This window comes from Uloborus diversus, unplaced genomic scaffold (assembly GCF_026930045.1).
Source record: "Uloborus diversus isolate 005 unplaced genomic scaffold, Udiv.v.3.1 scaffold_240, whole genome shotgun sequence".
NCBI classification, from domain to species: Eukaryota; Metazoa; Arthropoda; class Arachnida; order Araneae; family Uloboridae; genus Uloborus; species Uloborus diversus.
Window position 1 is genome coordinate 93,240 of NW_026558396.1, and position 17,126 is coordinate 110,365.

Consider the following 17,126-nt stretch of genomic DNA (forward strand, 5'->3'; position numbering starts at 1 on the left):
ATCGCAGCAACCTCTCCATCAAACGCAGTACCTTGTCTCACAAGGACATAAAATAAGAACAACTCGCAGTAAACTCTGGTACCTGCATTTTTGCTATCAGGCAGAAGAGACCCATCGGTGTAAATTCATAACCACTCGGGTTCAGGGAAGCAAGTGCCCAACACTTCAAAGGCCAGAGCTCTAAGTATGGAAGGCTCCATAATGTTTTTTAAAACACTTTCACAGAGTCTGAGATTGATTTAAACTGGTATTGAAACTGTTAGACAAGAAATAGAAAATTAAAAACCCAGATGGGTTTCTGCCAAGGTACACTGCACGAAAAAGTCATAAAAAAACTTTACCTGGAGCAGCATAACTCTTGAAACACTAAAAAAAAAATCTCAATATAGATTTACTTATTATTTATTAAAATTTGGAGAGGGAAGGGGGAGAGAACCAACTTCAAAGCAGAGCTACAGAAAAAAAAAACCTAATTACCATTCATAAATTTTATAACAAGTTTGAAAAAATTATTCTTTAAACATTACTGGTTCTACTTTTTAGCAAAATTTTCAAAATTGCCACTAGACTGTGAAAGAAAAATAATTACTGCTACATTAATATGTTGTAATGAATTTAATGTTTGTAACATCTAATTGAAGACTATAGAACAGCCAGAAAAAAAAAATTCTGAAATGAATATAGTGAAATACTAGAGGGAGATATGATTAGTTTTAGTGATTTTCTATGGTCAAAAAAGAAAAATTTCTCAGTTTCAGAGACAGATTTATGTTTAATTGTTATAACATCACTGTCTCCCCCCCCCCCATTTTGTAATTCAGCAGCTGTCTTTTTTTTCCTTTCTTTCTTGTTTTTTGCAAATTTTTTCTTGCATAAGTAGATGGTTTTCAAGAGATCTTTCACTTCTTGCATTTTGAGTAAATGAAAGCTATGATTTTTTTCCCTTTTCCTTTTTTTTAAAAAAAACTAGGGGGCTTCACCATGTGCTCCCTTACACTCACCAACCCCTGATTGGTTACTTGATCATTGGCAATTATTTATAAGAGGATACTTTTTTAAAAAAAACACTAAAGCCAATCTATTACTATACCCAAAGTTAAACTTGATAAAAATAAAAATAGTTATATTCCTTCAAAAATAACTTCCATTTTACCACTTGGGGAAAAAAATGGCAAAAAGGTATTTTTGCCAGACAGTTTTACCAGTTTTTCATGTTTTTTTCCTTGTATGGCAAAAACGTGCCAACACTATTAAAGAAGCATTAAAAAAGCTGCATTTACAGCATTTTTAACACATAATAGCCGACTGTGGACGGACATTTCGGGTTGGTTAGCACTTTAAATTAAAAAAATAAATAAATAAATAAAAAATCCTTAAAAAATTAACAGCCAAGATTTAGGTTGTACCATTCATGCAATAGAGTAGCTTTCAAACTGGCAAGGGAAGAGCTAACATCTAATCACACCTAATCTGTTTGATGCTCAAATACGAACAACATACTGATTACAGAATACTAAATTACTTTTCTTGGAGTAAAAATCTTAAAATTCGTTATGTCTGCATTTAAGTGTTAAACTCAGGCAATGATTCAAATCAGGCAGCATATACCAAATGTTGGTGCCAATAAGATTGACAATGAGATTTTAACAATTAATCAAGTGACGAGTTCAATTTTTATCAATATGTGGTATAAAATAACATGGAAAAAATAAACAACTTAAAACTTACGATGCACAGAAACTGCTGGGTTGATGGGAAAAATTCTGATTGGATATTTGAAATCAGAGTCAAAAATTACCTTGGGAACATAAATGTTTTATGTGCCAAAATTCTTGTTTACCAATGTTATCTTTTAATTAACAAACATTGAGGTCTTTAAATAATATTCAACACTGGTTTCATCATGAAACTAATTTCAGTTTTCTTTACTTTTTTAAGCGAAAAAAGTTAGATATATTTTTTTTTAATCTGCAAAATTATGAAACAATATTATATATATTTGCAAACTCAAAACGAAATAGAAGTCTAAGACACCTGTGATTTCCATAACAAAAGCAACTACAGACCAATTTTGCAATGAAACTAATTTCTGAAGTGATGATGAAAGTTAAAAAAACAAAACTAATATTGCACCAAAAGTAATAATTATTACCAACAACAGTGGAATCCTGCCATCTGTCCACCTCTCTATTCCTACTACTAGCTATTCATGCATTTAAGTTTTTATTTACTTAATTTGAGTACAGTATATAATATTTATTGTTTTTATTACGTTTAAATAGGCAATTATCTGTGGTCTGGAACAGGTTAATCCTATTTACATTATATCTTACGTGCAAAAATGATTCTCGATTCTTTCAAATCGCCATTCGAACTACCTTTCAGAAAAATTCTGTACAAATAGCGAGGTTTCACTGCATCTAAAATCATTTTTAAATTTTCACCAGCAATGGAAATAACTCCAAAATGTTTGGGCTTAGAAGGTAAAATAACCGTTTTACCTCTAGTATACCTAAAGTAATAATGTAATTCAAAATAAAAATGTAATAAGCTTAACGAAAAGCATTTTTACATAAGTTGCTAGCTTATTCAATGGAAACAAACAATTCATAGGCAATTTTACATGGGTAAATGATTTCGTATTTTCACTAGAAAAAAACTAATTCTATATACATAAAACCTGAATGGTAAGAACAAACATAAAAGAATATTCATATATATATATATATATATATATATATATATATATATATATATATATATATATATATATATATATATATATATATATATATGTGTGAAAATAAACAATTAATTTAATAAAACACAATCCAAAACATACCTTCGATATCTTGATAATCTTTGTCTGACATTGAGGGTAACATATCAAGCAAACACTGCCTCATTATAACCTAAAAGGTAGGAAATTTCAAAATAATTGGAAAACTAAATGGTATAAAGACACAAATATTAAACAAAGTGATATAACTTGAAAACTTCCAAGACTGTAACTGTAAGCTGTAACTTGTAAGTTACAGCTTTTTGCTTTTTGAACACAATTTTTCAAAAAAAAAAAGTTATTTTTAATAAAAGTTTCCAAGCAGGGGTGAATATGTGCTGGAACTCTTACTTTCTCATAAAATTGGCCACAACTTAGAATTTAACAATTTTTTAACGGCATTTCAGCACCGAAAATTTACGAGATCACACTTGTAGACAAAGCTAAGTATTATATTGCAAGAAATGAAATGTTATTTGGGAACACAATAAAGGTTTGGCTCAGAAACACATAGCAAAAATCAGGCATTGCTGTCCTGATAATTATAAATGAAGAAAGATTTGATTCTAAAAGGTAAACAAAAAATATGAAGCATTCTATTTAAATCACCAAAAATCCTGCCTAAAATTAGAGCAGAGGATTAACTGTAAAGAAATAAAAAAATTATAATGCAATAATACTTGAAACTAACATGCGTCAAAATAAAAATAGAAAAAAATAATAACAAATACAAAAAAGAAAGTTTGAACAAATGAATAATTTAAAAATTTCATAACGATGAAAAAAATATTTAAATTCATGCATGCAATTTTCTTAAATTTTGTCGGAACACTTTAATGTATAAAATTTCAATAATTTTCTGTAGGTTATACAACATTTCAGCCATATTTACAGCAGAAGAATATTTTTTGTTCTTACATCTCTTTGAGAATAGATTTCTCAAACTTTTTTAAATAAGAAAGAAACTAATGTTTGAGGTAAACCTTTTATTCCATGAAAATTAAACTTAAAAAATGGTGAGTGAATTAAGCTCAGAATTTTAAGCTAAAAAATGTGAATGATGTATATATGCGTCAACTTGTACATTGCAAAAAAAAATTTATTACATATGCCTAACACATGAAAACTTGTAATGGCATTTTTACTTTTGCCCATACATAATAATATATCGAAAAAAGTCTTGGATTCGATAAAAATTTTCCAATTTTGATGAAATTACTTGTTTTGAGCTGCCCTGAGTCGTCACTCCTAAGCATTTTTGGAAAATATAGGTCTGTGTGTGGGCGTCTGCAAGTGTGTGATAGATATTTTGTGATCATTCTAGCTGAAAAACTGAACAAAACCAAACAAAATTTGCCATCTAGCCTAATAAAAACCTAGGGAATATTTATTTATGTTTACCGACTGGCAAAAAGGGTGGGTATATGGTGCCTTTTGCACAGTATCCTTACCAGGAGAGGAGGGGGAAGCCTGCCTCAATGACACCTATCCAAGGGGTGGTGCCCAAATTTGATTTAAGGGTCCATAAAAATATAAAAACTTCAATTTTGAAAAATTTCCCTGGTATATCTTAACTTTTATTTAATATATTTAATTTCAATGAAAATAGAGCACAATATTGTGAGGAGGGGACAGTTACATATATATATTTGGAGCAAATTTCAGATAAAATGCATTTATAATTTATACTTAGAAAGATCAGATGTCTAGAAAAGGTTCATACTCAACTTTAGAAATAAAATGAAGGAGTTTTGGAGGAGTTTTGAAGGAGTAAAATGAGATTATTAAGGAGTACTAATGGGCTGTCATTAAATGTCGCACTTTTGTTTAACATATTTGACTCGATTCTTCTTTGTCACAAAGTGCCATACTTCACCTGACTCCTCCTCTTGTCACATGTCATATTTTTTGTAAACATTGTTACAATAACTGTGTGATGTCACTTTTTGTCACCCTCTCTCACCCCCTTGTCATAATTTTAGGAAACTGTCTCTCCACAAGGCAGGACATGACATCACTTGCGGATGACTCTCTTTACAATATCATAACTGTGATTTACTAAACAATTGGTTTTCTAACACAATCACCCAGGGGCGGACAGGCTGACTTTGGACCAGTCGGCAAAAGAGTATTTTGGCCCACCTCTGTAAATTAAAAAAAGTTGAATTAACCAGTACCGGATCTCGATTCTTCCGAGCCGAGCAAAGACATTAAACTACCGCTATAGTTCCTATTTCCCTTTAAGTTTCTAACTCAAGTTTCAAAGTTTAAAAAAAAGAAAATTGTGAAACTTAAAATAAAGCTAACACTGACACATTTTTTATGTGCCTTCAAAGGATTCTAATGGTACGTATAAGTCTGAAAAGGCACATCTTTAGGCTTCTACACTGCCAACATAGGAAGGACATGATTAAAAGGAGGAATCAGGTAAATTCCCCCGGAAATTTTTCAAAATTAGTTGATCTGTATAGGCATAAGGCGAAAAGAATTGGGAGAAGGGGTTCTAGAGTTCCCTTCCAAGCGATATTTTCAAAATTAATGTCAAAAAGCGTAATTTTACAATTTTCGGTAACATTGAAAACAAGAAAAAGAAAAGGTTTCTCCATGATTTTGTTTTCTTAACTTTTTTTTCTTTTTTCAAAATTAAAGTCTATTTTTGGCTATCTTTGTTTACAATAGAATGTTGAGGGCTCTTCCCAAAAATTCTCCAAAATGGGAAGTTTTAGAAATACAATTTTAGGTTACCCTTGGTAAAATTAATGGAACAGGGAAGCATCGGCAACGTTTCGATTTTGAAACATTAAAAAACGAAAAACTATCATTGGTCACGCTTGAGAGAGAAGGAGGCTCAGTGATCTCATTTGGAAGCATTTAAAAACTGAAGTATACTCTATCCAATTTTAAACTGCATTTAGTTACTATAGGGAATCCGGCGACTCTGCTTCTTAAATTTTTGACATTGGAATTTAAAAAAAATAATCTTATAATGTGTTTGAAAACATTAAAAGGAAAGGGGACAGGTTTCTCGAGTGTTCCCCCCCCCCCCTCCCCAGATTTTTTAGAAGGACGCTGTGCCCTTCCGCTTTTAAGCTAACTTTTGAGCCTTAACTTCATCATCCCACCTTGCCCCTTAAAAGTTTGGACAAAACTGCACAAAAGCTAATTTTTTTTTCAAAAGGTAAAGATTCACATAAGCCTGTCCTTGAAACGTCACTCTTTCGTTTCAATAACTTATCCACAAGAATCTGATTAGAATATATCTGAATATTTTTTGCATTACCTTTAAAACTAAACATCAAAAAGCTTTTCAATATTTTTAAAATAACTACTATGGAAAACACTTGAACATTGTATGAACCTAGAAAACCAAAAAGTAAAAGAAGCACCTTTTGTGTTTTACAAAATTTCTCTAAACAGTACCCTTTTATCTGAAAGCGCACTGCCCCTTTTTTGTTCTGGGGGAAACACTGGTTCCCTCAGGGCTTTTTTTCTGAAACTGAAATTAATATTTGGCTATAGTACTTATAAAAGTGTTACATAGCTCTCCCACGAAAATTTCAAAATGTGAAATTTTAGGCTATTTTTAGTGACTTTAAGGGAACGACGAAGGATCGAAGACTTTGTCTGGCAATTTTGCGATATTTAAATCTGAAAAACACAATTGAGGGCCTTGATGCAAGAACCAAGAACTAAATAAGTCCAGACTTATTCATTTTTGGTAAGACCAACAATAAACATCAGTGTCCGGTAAAAAAGGCAAATATCTTTCCCAAATTATTTACTAGAAAGCAGAGGTCTGATCTTACATATTGTTCCCGTTGTAGCACTAATCGAAACTTCTATACTATCGGCCACACGCAAAAATGAATTTTAAAAAAATGTTTGGACTGAACTGGTTCTTGCATCAAAGCCCTCAATTGTAGACTTAACACTAGTATTGTCGGTGACTTTTAGATTACAGAGAGACCTTATATCTGAAATACCTTAGGTACCCCCCGTTAAGCATAAGTCTGGCCCTGATTACAACCGAGGACTACTTTATCAAAAGGGAACACATCCAGTTTCCAAAAATGTTCAGGGGGTGAGAAAAACGTATTAAGGTAAGAGCAAAATAGTTTTATCAACTTCTCTGGGTACAGAATTGAGCACAAAAGCACAGCAAATCAAAGGGCCAGAGTAAGAAATGTTTTCGTAAAAAAAAAGGAGATATCGCCATCTTAATTTTGGATATGTGCCCTTTTGAACGAAAACCTGAATGTTGAAAATTCTAATTTCAACAAAACTCTTAATATTTCACCTTCTCATATTCTCTTATCTAAGTACACGAACCTAAAAGTAGTGGATTAAAATTTGAGGATTTTGGACATGTGTTCCTTTGAATCTAAAAGTCTTCGTACTACAGATTCTTTCAAGATATGTCCCCTTTTGTTCAAAATAAAAACGTGCAGAGGATGGATTTGTTATTTTTTGATCAAAAAGCCACAGTTTAATCTTAAATAAAATAGGATTTTCCACGTTCCGACTTCTTGAGAGCAAGTGATTTGATAAAGATCGTCTGAAAGATTTAGAAAATATCATAAAATGAATTTTTCAAAAAATTTGACATGTTCCCTTTTGATAAATTACTCAATTAATGTAGCTCAAAAAAAAAGAAAGAAAGAAAGAAAGAAATAAAGAAACCTTGCCCTCCCCCAGGACCCTGGAACTCAGTCCTAAATCCGCCTGTGTTCAGGAGCTCTCTCGGAAGTCGAAATTTTATTCTGTTTCAGATTCAGTTTATCGAAGTCCAGACTTTCTTTAGCTCTCCCGTATGCGATTCAAAGATGAAAATACTTGCATAGCGATAATTTACAATAGAGCAGTGAAATATATTGCCAACTGACAGCATTTAGTTGAATCTGTCACAACCAGTGAATACAGGGGCGTGCACAGAAATTTTGGGGCACGTCACAAATGACTTTTACGGGCTTCTATCTTGTTTACCCCCTACGTCCCGTACATATATTTCACCCCTCATTTAAAAAATCTCATGCCTTCCTCAGGATCGGAACCTGGCCAACAACTGTCCCTCTCCCCCCCCCCCCCACGTGTATGCCCCTGCTCGTGCTCATGTATCAACACCCGAAAGCATGATCCACACATTTATAGCAGCGACGGGGCCGCTTTGTCTAATGGTGCAAGTCCCTTCAATTTTTGATAACAGAAGTACAAATACGAGTTTTTAACCCGCTTATTTCGTCCCGGGCGCTTTTCCAGGCCGCGTCGGACCCTAATTTCTCTGGCCCCCTCCCGTTTCCTCAATGTGGGAGCCATGGCCCCCAGAGCTCTAAAAACTAGAGAGAAAGTTGATAAAAGAGAGGAAAGCGTTCGTACATGGTGAACTTCGGCTATTTACTTCAGTCCCTGCTTAGGGTGGAAATAAAATAAACCTGTTTCCAAACGCTTTTTTCTACATAGATTAAACAAATTACATGTTTTTGTTTATTTATTTTTTAAGGACACTCTAAAAAAATGTTAGGTGTGAATTTAAATGTATGAAGTTCAATTTAAAAAAATGCTTGAAGTGGCCCAACGGGCGGTTGGCCCAGTCGGGGATCCCCGACTAGCCGACCAGGCCAGTCCGCCCCTGCAATCACCTAATATGGTACGTCTACTTACGTATTTTTGAATCACCCTTGTGACAAAGTTAAGTAGTCAATTGAATTATTTTAAGTTACTATCATAGAGGAAGATTCTGTAGTCTTGAACTAAAAAAGGAGTTTTGAAGGAGGTTAAACCAAAATGAAGGAGTTTGAAGGGCCCTTAAAAAAAATTTCCTAAATGAAGGAGTATTGGAGGAGTTTTGAAGGAGCGTACAAACCCTGCTAGATTTTGGGGGAACAGTCCCACTTTTTGTCTCACAGTTCCGCTGCCTGAATACTCTGCCAATGCATCCCGCTTTTTTGTTTAAGTGCCGCAAAAGTCTCACTTTTCTGCTAAAGTTCCAACAAATGAGGAAAAATATAAATAAACTGGATATTTCATTATTTTTTTGGATATTCATTGTTAACTTAAAATTTTTTCTGAATAGCTAAGATCAACCTTTCATATCCATGCATGAAATTTTTAGAAATTGTTTCAGGGTCTGTCCATTAATATCATTTTCTTTTAACGTTTTTGACCCTCTTCTCCCTTGTGACCCTCTTCCCCTTATCACAAAGTGTCAATATTTCTTTTTTAAAATGTGTATTGTTACACTTTTTGTTACCTTTGATTTTGCATATGGATCAGTATGTAAAATTCTATCCTTTCCTGGATTTCATCATGAACCCAAAGTGCTCTGAACAAGATTCTAATCGGTTTTGAATTACTATGAAACCTGTGTAAGTTGACCACTCGCGGTGCAGTACTTATGGCGGTCAACTTAGACAGGTGGTCAACTTATAAAGGGCGGTAATAATTTTTTTTAAATTTTTTGTCATTTCCTGCACCAAGTATTCATTTTTTGAAGAATTCACCCTTACTCTTTCTGTTTAACTCACTTTCATTGTTTAACATTATTGAAAGTAAAACAATAATTAAAAATACTATTCAAATAATTTGTTAGTTTTTCCTTGTTTTTAACTACAACAGACACTTTAGTTTTAGAAATTCCATATATGTCAGCTAATATTCTCTGGCTTTTTCCATTTTCAGTTAATATTAATATTTCCTACTCTTTATTAATCTCAAGTTCAGCTAATTTTCTTTTTGAAGCCTTTTTATGTAAAACTTATAGCACAAAGAGCAACAAGCTTGACTCTCCCAGTTCATAAAGGCAAAATCAAAATGTCCTATCTCTTAATCCCTTGCACCAGAAACATGTAACTTTACTCATTAGCAAGCCCAGATCTGCGTACCCGCAGTGCGAGAGGCCTACGTCCTTAAAGGGGCTAACGGCCCTAGAAATTGAAGAAAAAATAGAAAAAACTGACTCTGCTGGCCACTAGAGAAGGGCTTTACATATTTTGCAGGGGAATCAAAATGTATAGATCCGGGCCTGCTCTTTTTAGCACAATTCCTGTGTTGTCACAACATATTGCAACTGAAAGAAAAGACTTTGAACTTTTCTACTGACACCTGTTTTCATTGAACAGAGTACAAAAAGCTATCTCAAATAGAAAAACAAAAGAAAATCAGGTTTGGAGAATAAAGAGTAGCATTATGCTGCTGTTTAGTTAGTAAAATGCTGTTCTGTCATCAAAGCATTAAAAACATTCTTGGAAAGTTACGAAAAAAACAATAATAATAATAAATAAATAAATAATAAAATAAAATATTTTGCTGAAGAAAGTTAAAAAAATAAACCAAGTGGTCAACTTATAAAGGGTTTTTTACAATACTCCAAACCAAATTTGGTGAGCATTAGTGGTCAAGATAGACAGGTGGTCAAGTTACAGAGGTTTTCCTTCATTATATGAGATAGGACTAATTCCGTTCCTGACAAAAGCGGTCAACATAGACAGGTGGTCAACTTTACAGGTTTTACTGTAACTTCAATATGGTTCTGTTTTAACTTCAATACGGTAACATAATGCAGAAATACATTACTGTGAAATATTACAGTATATTTGGTTAGTGTTTGAAACTCCAGCACACATGCTTTTCAGCATGCATACCTGCCAACCTGGGAAACATTAAATATGTATGAAAAAAATACACAAGTGACATAGTGCAGGCTGAGGACTGCTGATGGCCTTTGAAAAAAGTAAGAAAGGTGACAAATTTGAAAACAAAGGTGACTAAAAGGTGACAAAAAAGCAACTAAAAGGTGACCAAAAGCAATTTGTTAAGAACTCAAAAAACAGAAAAGGATTATCCCTTTTTACTGACTTTTACCAAAATAGCCCTATATGCTTTTTGTAAAGATTTCTACAGTTTCACTTTCAATATATGTTTTAATTTTTTCCATTTTCTTAGTTTCTTCTTCACAATCCTTTCTTTTTTGCTCTTCTTTTTGCTTCTGTTTCAATTCCAAATCCTTTTTCCTTTTACATTCATCCATGTATGTTGTGTAATTTACGCGTGCTTGTTGTGCACATTTAATTATTTCTGGACCAATTGGTAAAGAAAGCAAATGAGGATATTCTTTTACAGCCTCTTTAACTATAAGTATGCTGTTTAAAAATCTTTCAGTCCTTGCTGTCTTATTTTCACCAAAAAGGTGCTTTGAAATAGAAAATAGTCTTTCAATGTCAGCATTACCTTGTGATAATGCAAGTGAAGCTTTTATCACCTTAGAAACATTAGATCATTGGAAGTCGAGTCCTTTTTTGAAATGTGCTGCTGCCAGTAGATATCAATGGCTTTGTTTTCGGATGCTTCATCATCTTTTTCCAGCTGCAAAAGTTTCCATTCATCTTGCAACTTATCGAGTGGAACATTAAAAGGCATGATTTTGGCAACTTTTATCAAATCCTTACAGCTTCTAGATTTACTTCTCACTTTTGGATCCAAAAATTTAAAACTTTTCAGTAACCCGTTTGATATGCAACTTTTTCCTATTACATACTTGCATGCAGTCACACAATACTTTTTAACAGCTCTTAAAAACATAACCTTTTCATTTTCTTTCAGTTTTGACAGTTCATCTGTCACCTCTCCACTAACAACGAGATCTTCAAGAGGTAGTCTGTTACCAACTGCAAACAGTTCATCCGTGTCTACGTTTAAAAAATCAACTTACTTTATGACAGAGACTTTTATAACTCAAGCCATTAAAGTCTGAACAATGGTCTCTATTTCTTGGTACAATTTATGAATCATAGGTGCTTGGCATTGAAAGCGTTTCGTGAACTGCATAAACAAATCAGCAGATGAAAAGATAAAATGCAGCTCAGCTTTTATAGAAGGTCTTTTTAAAACATTTGCAACAGCTTTATATGACCTGCATTGCATAGCTGAATTCTTTTTTAAAGGCACATATTTAAAAAAATAATACTGAAGAGCATCCCACTGTTCCAGTAGTCTGTTTGCTGAAGGTCCAAGGTTAGGCCAATGGGTAGTTGTGTGTTTCAGGAACTTGCGATGAGGTGCATTTAGTTGAGTTTGCACTTCTTCGAAGTCCTCCTAACGGGAAGGCCAACCATCAAAATAGCTATAAGTACTAAGAAGAAGTTTAGATGCTTCTTCACCTAAATATTACAATGCTTTGACATACGCATTATGCATTGTATGAATACTGCAATTTATTAGGCTTTTTTCTTGTGTCTCAAGGATAATAGTGTCAAACAACCTAAAAACCTTTTTATTAACATAAGGACCATTCAAAGTAAAGCATGAGACATTTATTCATGGATAATTACTCTCGGTAAGTGCTTCACATAGCTTCTCAATCGAAATTTCACCAACTGCCTTGCCCAAGAAGAAAGTTTTGAGATGCATTGTTGTGATGCAACGTTGGCTTTCAAACCAATATTTTATTGTTCGTTGCAGTTTTTTTTTGTCTTTGACATTGGTAGTTTCATCAAAGCTTAAAGTATAATAGGATAAACATGTTTACTTTAACATACATTGCCGAAAATAAGGAGCAAGTCTATCTGTAGAAGGGATAGAAAGACTGGTTCTGCTCATAGGGTGCAATTGCAAGCGATAAAAAAAAATTCCCTGATTTCCCGGTAGCATTGCTATTTTTCTTAAACAACAACAAGGTGTGGGGGGGGCATATTTAAGGCTATTTTTTAATTAATTTCACTGTTAAAGCTATCATTCAGATACTTTTCAAAGATTTAATTATTTGAAAAAAAATCCTAAGACGAATTTTAAGAAAGTTGAGGAAGGTGACAAAAGTTCCAAAAGGTGACTAAAAGTAACCAAATTTTCAAAAGGTGACTAAAGGTGACTGAACTGCTTTTAATTACATGAAATTGAAAAAATGTCAATCAAACTGTTCAGACCTAGCAAAAATGTATAGAAAAATGAATACTCAACAAAAAAGAAAGGAAGACTTTTCAGAAGAAGTAACTTTCAAGCAGTAAAGTACAGTAAATGTGTGTTTCAAACTTTTTTTGGGGGGGGGGGGGGAGGGGGGAGCGAAAGCACTAAAAAAACAAGGAGGGCGAAAACATAACTTTGTACGGTGAACAATTCAGGCAATTATCAGAAGATGGCCAAAGCAGAATCAAGCGATAAAAGATTGCTATACAAGTGCGCAAAATGTGGTAAAATTGCATAAGCCTACTTTCCTTGTATATATATCAAAAAAAGATAAAAATGAGTTAATACAGTACAAAAAAAGGCCTTAAACTCAAATAATGTTAGCATTAATCTGTCTAAAATCTTATTTCATGATTTTCATAAGTAAGTTTTGTTTCTAGCAGAGCAATAAATACTCATTTAACAATAATTTTTAAAAAAACAGTAATTTAACATTTCTACAAATACAACAATTTTATTTTTATTTATTTATTGATTTTTTTTTTCTTTTGCGGGTGTACAAATTTTATAAGTACATTTTTTGTGAAAATACCAATAAGCATTACGGAAATCAGAATGTATTCGGCTGGGGCTTACCAAATGTTAAAAAGTACATTAAAAAGTTGATCTGGTTGTAAAAGTGGACAAAACCCATAATTGATTATACAAGAAAGGGCATAGGTCCTATTTTTTGCAAAATAGAGTTAGCCCTGGTTTTACAATATTTTTATGTAGAGAAACCTACTAGCGTGGAAGGGAAGTGAATACTTGTACAAGAAAGCACTTTATTAAGGGACCACAATTTTTGTTTAGTGCAGAAAGGGCCTAAGTTGGGGACTTATGTTATTTATGTTCTCAACGCGAACTAAGGAATAGCAAGACACAATGTGAATACGGCATAATGAATTAATTTTGGAAAAACAATTGAGGAGTAAAAAACGTTTTTTTTTTTTTTTTTTTCATTTTCAGACTCTTTAGTATTAACCCTATCGACCCATGAATTTCTTTCTTCTTGAAGTGGTTTATATCTACTGTTAAAAAATGCGTAAACATTGGTTTTACCACTTTAACTGCATATATCCATCCCCTTATTTCTCGCCAGATCTTTTACAGCAAAGTGGAACTCATCCCTTATTTACCGGTATCTACTCATTCACTTTCATATCAAAGGGGCACATATCCAAATTCGAATTTGCCACTTCCAACTCAAAAGCAGCTCGCAAATAAAATAGCGGAGTGAGGCACTGGCTAAGCATTTCCAATCAAGCATGATACCTGTCCGTATTAAAAGATTGCAGCAAGTTGCCCTTGCGCCTTGTGCAAGTCTGTAATCAGTTAGGCAAGCGTGATCTCGAATTGTGATTACTAAATAAGTATTAAATAATTGATATTGCTATTAAATTGTGATTAATTAATGATTAAATTGTGATTAATTGAAAAATTGATTGTTGAATATTTTGTTTCAATTTTAAAGTTTATTTCTGAAGAAAGTGAGTTTTTTTTTTTTTTTTTGCAAAAGTGATGATATCCATTGTTTTACACCAAAAAGGAATGTATCCAGAATAAAATTGGCAATTTAGATCTGATAAAATTAAGGAAAAATTCCTAGACTTATGCCAATAGTCACTTGTTACTCTACCAAAACATAGTGAAAATTTTGAAATTCTAACAGTTAGTGTTTGTTTGTAAAACATTTTTTTCATTTTGCCAAAAAAAAAAATAAAATAAAACTGGATATAATCCATTTTGAAAGTTAACTCCTCAAGTCATCATGTTACATTCTGCAAGATGACAAATGTATCCAATTCTTAACAATTATAATGTTTAAAAATGATAGAACACCAAGGAACGTATTCAAGCTAGCTATTTTGTAGACGTTTTTCAAGAGCATACTTTTGTTTCTGCTAAGTAGCGCTTGTCAGTTGAACTACCTTTGCCAATACTGAGTACAAAGGAAATTTTTTCACAATGCAGGAAGAAATAACCGATATCAAGATGATTATTCAGTGCAATTTTGAACATAATCATATTAATATGTACATCAATGTTGGTCCACAAAACTAGACAAGAGAAGGATTGAAAAAGAGTATTTTCAAAGGGGGGGGGGGGTGTATTTTATGAATAGTTTTATACACATATGAAACTTCTGCTTTTTTTTCAGTTTGTTGGTTTTTATTTATTATTAATCTTTTCACACCAGACTTTATTATTTCACAAAAACAAGGCAAGAGAAAGAGGAAAATACAAGATATATTTTCTTAAGATAATGAATTTATGCATACTGATTTCACTTATTATTCTTGTCACTTTGTTGTATTTTTTTTAATGATCATAAATCAGTTTACAATAAATTTGTTTTACTTGATTTACATTTTCATCACTCTAAACTAGACTTTCAGGTTACAGAAAGGACCTAGGTTAAAAAAAATTTTAAATTTCAATTAATTTCAGGGACAAAATGAAACTAGATTTAAGGTAAGGTAATGATCCAACTTATGTCTAGTCATAAACATTCTTGTAGAATTTAGTTCATTTATGAATGAAATAAACACTTGAAAAGTTTCATTAGTGGGTCTTATGTACTTCCTGAAATAATCGATTCACATATTTTTTACTTGTAATGAATAAAAGTTGGCAGGATTTGGTATGTGCTGCTAATTGAGGTTTATTTTAATTGGTTAAAACTTTTTCAAAAAGCTAGTAACATTATACTCTTTTACATTTGACAAACTTGTATCATGAAACATTCAAATGATTAAAAATTCACACAAAATGAGCAAATCCTACAATTGTACAAGGTAATAAAACCTCGAACATAGAACGAAAAAAAGTTGGTTGATGTACAAGTTGGCAATTCTGCACCAGAAAGGTTGTAAACTCCGGTTAAGGCATAAGAGCAGCATTAGCAATCATTTTTTTAAGTGATATCATGCACATAGTCTGTGAAGCTTTTTCAAGTCAGAGTATCCTGCCCAAACTACTTTCAAGACAGGTATCTGAGAAATTTCAGATACTAAACTGTTAACTACACATAAAATTGAAAATTATCACTAATTTTGAAAAGGTGGAAAGTTTACACAAAACTGGAAAACAGGGTATTTGAAATTCTCTACCCATGTTGAAATTTAATGCTTAACTTTTAAGTTTCGTTAATGAAAGTAAAACAAATCATTTGGTGCAATATCTATTTGAAAGAGACATTTTTTACATGCAATTGTTAGTGAAATGAAAAAAATACCTTGCACTTTTTCTGTAGGACGAACATTTTTCGTTCATCACATTGAATTTTATTCTGGTTATAATGAATGCTGGGCAGACCATCAGATGAAACCTTCAGCTTTTCCATTTCTAAGGCAGTCAAAATTACTTCACAACGAAATATGTCACAGAACCTTGCTAAGCAAATAGAATCTTCAGTCTATAACAAACATCAAAAATGTAAGAAATATTTTTCATTTCTTTTATTTTAGAAAACCATTTTTCATTTTTTATGAAAAAAAAATTTATTGCAAAACTTTAAAATTCTAAAATATTTGTAGAAACTTTGCTTTAGTCTCCCCCTCCCCACCACCTCTTTTTGAGGAAGGGAACCCCAGTTTTTTAATGTATTTTAATGAATATAGCTCACCCCCTCTCTAAAAAAAAATCAGAATGGCACCATAAAGGAATCAGCAATTACGTTAAATAGGAGAAAAAAGAAGAGAGGCATTAACTTCTTTTTAAAACCCATCTAGCAATCAAATCAAAATAACACTAAATAAATGACTTGTGACAATCATGACAATCCTTTTTTTTTTTTTTTTGAAGTACAAATACAGATGTTAATGACCAGCAAAAGGCTCTGAGCGCAGCTAGGCTGGTCCCAGTCAGTTTATTAGTGTAACATTGTGTTTTTTCACTTAATAAAAGTTTAAAATTAATATTTTGATATAAAAATATTATTTTCTTAAACAACAAAAGCAACATGTTTACTTGAAAAAAAAATTTTGAACAGAAAAGAGGGACTCTTTGCTGGTTTTCCTTTCTCAAGGAATGCAGATTTTTGCAGTTTCAAACACCTCCTTCATCATTTAAGACTGGTCATCTACATTGGCTCATCTACATCGTTTTAGACTGGTGGACTTTCCTAACTGCATTTTGTGTGGCAAAGTAGTTGACATGAATGGCGGACACCTTTTTGACTGCTCTACACTCCGGAAGGACCCCAATTTCTCCTTTTTAAGACACTTTCCCCTCCTGGAGATTTTTCATTTTTATGCTGGACTGCAAGACTTCTTATGCTCGAAAGAGCAAACAATTAAATAATTTACCACTTTAACTATTTGAAGGAGGTCTATTCAAAAAAAAAATCATTGTTTCAAACATAAGCTTAAATGAATTTCTGCTGAACTTTAAGCCCAATATGATTTGTTGT

At 32.6% G+C, this 17,126-nt stretch overlaps 1 protein-coding gene across 1 annotated transcript in view; it reads right to left on the reverse strand.

The window, feature by feature from the left end:
* The window catches only part of LOC129233195 (uncharacterized), a gene marked incomplete at its 3' end in the record, with an annotated part of 50,637 nt that overhangs the window by 16,260 nt on the left and 17,251 nt on the right, over positions 1-17,126 (reverse strand). Inside the window, exons 4-5 of the mRNA XM_054867257.1 lie at positions 15,951-16,130; positions 2,843-2,912 (exon numbers count right to left, since the gene is read on the reverse strand). Of these exons, the coding sequence (XP_054723232.1) occupies positions 2,843-2,912; positions 15,951-16,130 (250 nt within the window). The remainder of the gene's footprint in view (positions 1-2,842; positions 2,913-15,950; positions 16,131-17,126) is intronic.